The following is an 8585-nucleotide window of genomic DNA, read 5'->3' as shown; positions in this document are numbered from 1 at the left end:
CTCTGAACCCTGTACCTTCCTCGGTGCTCATCACACTAAGTAAGTGCTCTCTGAACCCTGAACCTTCCTCGGTGCTCTTCACAGTAAGTAAGTGTCCTCCTAACCCTGTACCTTCCTCGGTGCTCATCACAGTAAGTAACTGTCCTCCTAACCCTGTACCTTCCTCGGCGCTCATCACAGTAAGTAAGTGTCCTCCTAACCCTGTACCTTCCTCGGCCCTCATCACAGTAAGTTAGTGTCCTCCTAACCCTGTACCTTACTTGGTGCTCATCACAGTAAGTAAGTGTACTCCTAGCCCTGTACCTTACTCCGTGCTGATCACAGTAATTAAGTGTCCTCCTAGCCCTGTACCTTCCTCGGTGCTCATCACAGTAAGTAAGTGTCCTCTTAGCCCTGTCCCTTACTCGGTGCTCATCAGAGTAATTGTCCTCTGAACCCTGTACCTTCCTCGGTCCTCATCACAGTAAGTTAGTGTCCTCTTAGCCCTGTACCTCCCTCGGTTCGCATCACAGTAAGTAAGTGTCCTCTTAACCCTGTACCTTCCTCGGTGCTCATCACAGTAAGTAAGTGTCCTCTTAACCCTGTACCTTCCTCGATGCTCATCACAGTAAGTAAGGGTCTTCTTAACCCTGTACCTTACTCGGTGCTCTTCACAGGAAGTAAGTGTCCTCTTAACTCTGTACCTTCCTCGGTGCTCATCACAGTAAGTAAGTGTACTCGTATCCCTGTACCTTACTCGGTGCTCATCACAGTAAGTAAGTGTCCTCCTAACCCTGTACCTTACTCGGTGCTCATCCCAGTAAGTAAGTGTCCTCCTAACCCTGTACCGTCCTCGGTGCTCATCACAGTAAGTAACTGTCCTCCTAACCCAGTACCTTCCTCGGTGCTCATCACAGTGAGTAAGTGTCCTCCTAACCCTGTACCTTACTCGGTGCTCATCACACTAAGTATGTGTCCTCCTAATCCTGTACTTTCCTCGGTGCTCATCACAGTAAGTAAGTGTCTTCCTAACCGTGTACCTACCTCGATGCTCATCACAGTAAGTAAGTGTCCTCTTAACCGTGTACCTTCCTCGGTGCTCATCACACTAAGTACGTGTCCTCCTAATCCTGTAGTTTCCTCGGTGCTCATCACATAAGTAAGTGTCCTCCTAACCCTGTACCTTCCTCACTGCTCATCACAGTAAGTCATTGTCCTCCTAACCCTGTACCTTCCTCGGTGCTCATCACAGTAAGTAAGTGCCCTCCTAACGCGCTACCTACCTCGGTGCTCATCACAGTAAGTAAGTGTCCTCTTAACCCTGTACCTTCCTCTGTGCTCATCACACTAAGTAAGTGTCCTCATAATCCTGTACTTTCCTCGGTGCTCATCACAGTAAGTAAGTGTCCTCTTAGCCCTGTACCTTACTCCGTGCTCTTCACAGTAAGTAAGTGTCTTCCTAGCCCTGTACCTTACTCGGTGCTCATCACAGTAAGTAAGTGTCCTCCTATCCCTGTACCTTACTCGGTGCTCATCAGAGTAAGTTAATGTCCTCCTAACCCTGTACCTTACTCGGTGCTCATCACCATAAGTAAGTGTCTTCTTAACCCTGTACCTTACTCGGTTCTCCTCACCGCAAGTAAGTGTCCTCTAAACCCTGTACCTTACTCGCTGCTCATCACCTTAAGTAAGTGTCCTCTTATCCCTGTACCTTACTCGGTGCTCATCATCGTAAGTAAATGTCCTCTTATCCCTGTACCTTACTCGGTGCTCATCACCGTAAGTAAGTGTCCTCTTAACCCTGTGCCTTACTCGGTGCTCATCACCGTAAGTAAGTGTCCTCTTAAACCTGTACCTTACTCGGTGCTCTTCACAGTAAGTGTCCTCTTAATCCCAATCACCTATTTTCACCCATCCACTCAACTACACTTTTCTTGTTAATGGAATTTTTTTCTTCAAAATTTTCAGGGGCACCTGGGAGCTCAGTCAATTAAGCATCCATCTCTCAGTAGTGGAGTCTGCTTCTCCCTCTCCCTCTGTTCCCCGCCCCATAAGTGAATAAAAAACCTTTTTTAAAAGATCTTATTTAGTTTTTTGACAGAGAGAGAGTCAGTGAGAGAGGGAACACAAGCAGGGGGAGTGGGAGAGGGAGAAGCAGGGTTCCCGCCGATCAGGGAGCCCGATGTGGGGCTCGATCCCAGGACCCTGGGATCATGACCTGAGCTGAAGGCAGAGGCTTAACAACTGAGCCACCCAGGCGCCCCAAATAAAAAACCTTTTAAATAATATTTTATTTATTCATTTGAGAGAGAGAGAGAGAGAGAGCACAAGCTGGGGGGAGAGGCAGAGGGAGAAGAAGACTCCCTGCTGAGCCAGGAGTAAGCTCCATCCCAGGACCCTGAGATCACGACCTGAGCTGAAGGCAGATGCTTAACCATCTGAACAACCCAGGCATCCTTAAATAAAAAATCTTAAAAAAAAAATGTTCAGGGCGTCTGGGTGACTCAGTTGCTCGAGCATCTGCCTTTGGCTCTGGTCATGATCTCGGGATCCTGGGATCGAGCCTGCTTCTCCCTCTCTCTCTGCCCCTCCCCCTGCTTGTGTTCTCTCTCTCTCTCTCAAATAAATAAAATCTTTTAAAAAAATGTTCAGATTGCTTGTTGCTAGTATATAGAAATATAACTGTTCTTTATATATTGATTTTATATTCTCTGACCTTGTTAAACTACTTACTACTGCTAGTAGGGTTTTTTTTTTTGTAGAGTCCTTATGATTTTTATTGTTTTTAAAGCTTTTATTTACTTATTTGAGAGAAAGTGCCCTGGGGGGGGGGCAGGGGAGGGGATGTTGCTTAATCTCACAACCCTGAGATCACTACCTGAGCTGAAACCAAGAGTCGGACACTCAACTAAATCGGCCACCCAGAAACTCCTTTCCTTATGATTTTTAAATAGATAATCATATCATCTGTGAACAGAGATGATTTTGCTTCTTCCTTTCTGATATGTATGCCTTTAATTTTTTTCTTGCCTTATTGCCCTGGCTAGAACATTTTGTACAATGTGGAATGATTTCAAATATTTAAAAAATATTTATTTATTTGACAGAGAGAGACAGCGAGAGAGGGAACACAAGCAGGGGGAGTGGGAGAGGGAGAAGCAGGCTTCCCTCTGAGCAGGGAGCCCGGTGTGGGGCTCAATTCTGGGACCCTGGCATCATGACCTGAGCCCAAGGCAGACGTTTAGCGACTGAGGCACCCAGGCACCCTTGATTTCAAATATTTCTTCTGTTCCTGCCTTTCTTTACCCTCTGGTGTTCCCATTACAGATGTGTTATACCTTTTATGGTTGTCCCATAGTCTTTGGATATTCTCTCCTGTCTTTTTCAGTCTTTCTCTTTATTTTTCAGTTTTCAAGAATTCTTTTTGACATATCCTCTAGCTCAGAGATTCTTTGCTCAGCTATGTCCTGTCTGGTAAGCCCACAAAAAGCATTCTTCATTTCTGCTCCAGTGTCTTTTCTCTAGCATTTTTGTTGTTGTTGTCTAGCATTTTTCAGGATTTCCATTGTTCTGCTTAGATTGCCCATCTGTTCTTGCATGCTGTCTACTTTATCCATAAGAGCCCTTAGCATATTAATCATAGTGGGTTTTTTAAAAAATATTTTTAAAAATATTTTATTTATTTATTAGAGAGAGAGAAAATGAGAGAGAGAGCATGAGAGTGGGGAGGGTTAGAGGGAGAAGCAGACTCCCCGCCAAGCAGGGAGCCCGATGCGGGACTCAATCCCAAGACTCCAGGATCATGACCTGAGCTGAAGGCAGTCGCTTAACCAATTGAGCCACCCAGGCGCCCCTAATCATAGTGTTTTATATTTCTGCTCTGATAATTCCAACATCCCTGCCATGTCTGTTCTGAAACTTGCTCTGTCTCTTCAAACTGTGTTTTTTTCACCATGTTTTTTAATTGTGTAATTTGCCTTGTAATTTTTCTTGATAGTCAGACATGATGTACTGGGTGAAAGGAACTGCTATAAATAGGCTTTTAGTAATGTAACAGTGAGGTGTGGGGAGAGAGGAAGTCTTTATAGTCCTGTGATTAGGCCTCCATCTTTAGTGAGCCTGTGGCTCTGGACTGGGAGATTCACCAGTGCTTCTCCATCCTTTTTTTCTCTCTCCTCTTAGCTGGGACAGCCATCTCTAGAGGGTGACAGCTGAGGGCAGGCCTTGGTAAGAACAAAGGGCTCTAGCACCTTTCAAAATGGCTCTTGGCCCCTCCCCAGCAGGAAGCCGGAGGGGTTTTTTTCTCTGATAGTTACTGTGGGGGAACTGGCCATGGTCCTGGAGATAAGTCTCACAATGTTGTGGGGACCCTTATGACTGGATCTCCCAAAGTTATTAACTCTCAGGACTGTCCACTCTGAGCCTCTGGCAATCCATCCGTCATAGCCGAGGGACCTCGGGCCGGCACAGCTCCCATGGGAGCTTCTGCTTATGAGTCTGCTCTGGTACGTGGTGATGGCTACTGTTTGCCTGTCTGTCTCTCCAATCTGTGGGTTGCTGTGTCCTCCCTTCTCTTACAGATCCAAGAAGAGCAGCTGGTTTTCATTCTGTTCAGCTTTTTACCTGTTAGGATGAGTGGTAACTTCCAAGCTCCTGACATGCAATCTAACAAGGTCAAATTGAAGTGGTGAAAGCAGACAACCTCGCCTCATTTTCAGTCTCAGTGGAAAAGCATTAAATCCTTCACCATTAAGTTTCATGTTAGGTACAGATTTTTCCTAGATGTATTTGATGAACTTGAGGAATCTATTCCTAGTTGGCTGAGAGTATTTATTGTGATAGGTATTAACTTTAGTCAAATGCCTTTTCTGCAGTCATTGTGACAATCCTGTGGTTTTTACCCTCTATTCTGTCAATTGTGTATCGCATTAAATGAGTTTTGGACACTAAACCAACTCTGCATTCCCATGGGATAAACCCCAATAATCTTGGTAGTAATACTTTTTATATGTTGCTGAATTTGGCTCTTCATTCATTCCTGCTGATTTTGCATGACCATCTTATGTCATTTCCTTTCTCTTTTTTTAAGAATTTATTTATTTATTCGACAGAGAGAGACACAGCAAGAGAGGGAACACAAGCAGGGGGAGTGGGAGAGGGAGAAGCAGGCTTCCCACGGAGCAGGGAGCCCGATGCGGGGACTCGATCCTGGGACTCCAGGATCATGACCCGAGCCGAAGGCAGTCGCCCAACCGACTGAGCCACCCAGGCGCCCCTGTCTGGGAATATCTTGATCTCACCTTCATTTTTGAGGATCATCATTCCGGGTATAAAATTTTTTTTTTTTTGGTTGTCAAATGATCCTTTATTGAAACATTTTCCTTTGTAGTTAACTAGCCGGGCATTCCAGCGCACCACTGTTGATGTCATCTATGATGTCATGAGGGTGGCGGCCATCTACATTGCAGCCCACAGACTGGGCACTCCCCAGGATCTCTTTAACAGTTCCAGAGATTTCTCTGGCTAAAGATCGGTGTCGCATCTGTCGGGCAATATTGACAATCTCATCAAAAGTGATATTTCCACTGTGCTTAATGATTTTCTGCTTCTTTCTGTCTCTTGGTGGTTCCTTGAGGGCTCTGATAATCAGGGCAGAGGCAGAAGGTACCACTTCAATCTGGACCTGTCTGTTCTGAATCGTCAGTTTCACCGTAATCTTTAGACCCTTCCAATCACCGGTTGCCTTGGCAATGTCATCACCAACCTTTCTTGGAGAAAGACCCAGCGGGCCTCTCTTTGGGGCCAGGGCAGACGTGGCACCGACTTTGCCACCGGTGCACCTCAGGTACACGACTTTGATCTCGTTGGGGTCGAACTTAGGCGGCATGGTGGAGGTGGCTGGTGTTGGATGAACCCGGATTCCGGACGACCGAAGAAAGTTGCACCTTTGCCTCCCTGAGCTGAAAGCCAAAAGCCCGGGTATAGAATTTTTTCATTGACAGGTTTTACTTTTCCTTTGGCACTTTGAATGTGCCATCTTATTGCCTCATGGTCTTCATTGTCTCTTAGATTTCCGCTATTAATTGTATCATTCTTACCCTTTACTTCTACTGCTTTCATGGTTTTCTGTCTTTGATGTGCAGGAATGTGGTAATGGTGTACAGAGGTGTGGATCGCCTTGTGTTTCTCTTCTGTGGGTCTGTGGGGCAGTGGTCTTGTGATGCCCTGCCTCTGCCTGGCAGCACTATGGGGTTCTTGCAGAACAGGATAGGACCACAGTCCCTCCTGTTCTGATGGCGCTCCAGAGGTAGCATTTATTTTATTTTATTGAGGATTGTATCTTTAAGGGGTGCCTGGGTGGCTCAGTCGTTGAAGCGTCTGCCCTCAGCTCAGGTCATGATTCCAGGGTCCTGGGATCGAGTCCCGCATCGGGCTGGCTCCGTGCTCAGCGGGAAGCCTGCTTCTCCCTCTGCCTGCCGCTCTCTCTCTCTCTGACAAATAAATGAATAAAATATTAAAAAAAAAAGATTTTGGGGGCCTGGGTGGCTCAGTCGTTAAGCGTCTGCCTTTGGCTCAGGTCGTGATCCCAGGGTCCTGGGATCAAGCCCCGCGTCGGGCTCCCTGCTCCGCGGGAAGCCTGCTTCTCCCTCTCCCTCTGCCTGCAGCTTCCCCTGCTTGTACTCTGTTTCTCGCTCTCTCTCTCTGTCAATAAATAAATAAAACCTTTAAAGAAAAGATTTTATTTTTAAGTAATCTCTGCACCCAATGTGGGGCTTGAACTCATGACCCCGAGTTCAAGACTCCTATAGTCTACTGACTGAGTCAGCCCAGCACCCCTAGGCAGCACTCATTTTACATCACAGTTTTACTTTTTCCAATGTATCGGTGAATAATTTTGCATTTGGTGTTCTTCATGGTAGAATTTATTTTAGTTGATCCTTCTGTGTCAGAAATACTGAATTCAGCTTGGCTCTGTTTAGCTGCTTTGTGTATGCTATAAAGCAGTTTAGAAGATAAGGCTGGGAAGGAGCCGTACATACCACTATGTCTCAGTGAGCACTGACAGAAACAAGAATTGTGGTCGCTGTACATATTTTCTCTCTGCATGTTCAGTCCTTCCTTGTCTCTACTCACCATTTTCTTCTCTCTCCTTTCAAGTTTTTAAAATATGCAGGTGGTCAGAGTTTAGCTTTATCATTTCACTTTAACATAAGAGCATAAGAGAACACTTGATGGGACAGTGACAGAATTTGAAGAGTAATGAATGCAGCCAATCATAGATACAGTGGCAGATGTGCTCATTTGCAATGCTCATTCTTCACTTGCAGTAAGGACAGATGTATCTTGTTAGGCAAAAATATAGCATTGTTTTGTTGTTGAGTGGAAGTTCAAATATGTTTGAAAGGATGCAAATAGAAACTGACTATCCAGAGGTCAGACTCTACCTGTTTTCCATTTATGCTTCAGCTCCAAACCCACCTCTGCTTCCCTGCTCTGCAATAATGGAGCTGGATCCTAGAAACATTTCTCTTCTGCATTTGGTAAGATGTTAAGTTCTGCCCATAGAGAGTGTTGGAGAGGGACTTCCTGGTTTAGGTGTGCATTCTTTTTCTTCTGTAGCTGCCAGAGCTACATGTGGGAGACATGCAGTGGTCTGTGAATGGCTTCCCACCGAGTTTCAGCATCAGCCTTGTGGGCAGATTCTCAGGGAGTCCCACGGACACCTCGGCAGAACTGGCCTGCACCTTGGAGGGGTATATTCTTGTCCATCAGCCTCTACTCATATCACCTTTATCCCTGGACAACCCAGAGAATGTCTCTGTTATCCACTGGGCTGCAGTCACACAACCCAGCAACACAGAATGAATTCCCACCTTGGGGAGGGGACCTCCCTTCCAAGTTATGTCCTTTCTTGAATATAGAGTTCTCTTCGCTCCTTTGTAATTAGTCCCCTGCTATCGATAATTTTTATATCAAGCTTTCTCTGTTGAAGTCATTGTGTGGTTTCTGTCCCCTTATTGGACCATGACTACTGAGACAAAGGGGAAGAAACCAAGCAGGGAAGGGCTATAAGGTGTGTATGTGTGCATGGACATGTGTGTGCATGGGTGTATGTAGGCTTGAGATTTGAAATAGAGAGATGAGGGAAGCCCTCACTGAGAAGGGGACAAAGGAGTAGGATCTAGGAGGAAGTAAGCAGAGCAATAACTAGAGGAAAGCACGGGCAAGTGGGCTGTGGCAGGAGGTTATCATGACTGAACCAAATGAACGAGGGGCAGAGTAGGGGAAACGGGAACAGATCACACAGAGCCTTGGAGTAACAGCAAGGACTCAGCTTTCTGGCTGTATGAGAGAAGAGCTGGGGGAGGGATGTGATGGGCTTGTTTTCATTGGACCCCTCTAGGTGCTATGTTGATGTAAGCCGGCCTGTAGCAAGAATCCAGGATAGAAGCAGGGAATTCATTGGGAGGCTGCTGTTACCAGTCAGGTAAGAGAAACTGGTCTTGGACCAGTGTGTGGTTGTGCAGAGCTGGCCATATTTAAAAGTGGAGGGATTTGCTGATAAATCTAGTGTGGAATCTAAGAGGAGAAGGGCCCAGGCTGAC

The 8585-nt window shown here is 46.0% G+C and overlaps 1 protein-coding gene across 1 annotated transcript; it reads right to left on the bottom strand.

Annotated features, from left to right (window-relative positions):
* Positions 1 to 5320: 5320 nt before the first annotated feature.
* On the bottom strand, positions 5321 to 5901 carry LOC141372101 (large ribosomal subunit protein uL11-like). Its single transcript, XM_073890582.1, has one exon. It carries the CDS (start codon positions 5864 to 5866, stop codon positions 5369 to 5371), a length of 498 nt encoding a protein of 165 aa, XP_073746683.1. The 5' UTR covers positions 5867 to 5901; the 3' UTR covers positions 5321 to 5368.
* Positions 5902 to 8585: the final 2684 nt, after the last annotated feature.

This window comes from Callorhinus ursinus, unplaced genomic scaffold (assembly GCF_003265705.2).
Source record: "Callorhinus ursinus isolate GAN/ISIS: 27379988/994484 unplaced genomic scaffold, GSC_fseal_2.0 scaffold1026, whole genome shotgun sequence".
Lineage (NCBI taxonomy): Eukaryota > Metazoa > Chordata > Mammalia > Carnivora > Otariidae > Callorhinus > Callorhinus ursinus.
The sequence above is the reverse complement of the archived record's forward strand: the minus strand, read 5'-3'. Positions and strand labels throughout refer to the sequence as shown.

Excerpts from the sequence above, each read along its gene's own strand:
- LOC141372101 (XM_073890582.1), bottom strand. The coding sequence starts at position 5,866 with ATGCCGCCTAAGTTCGACCCCAACGAGATCAAAGTCGTGTACCTGAGG.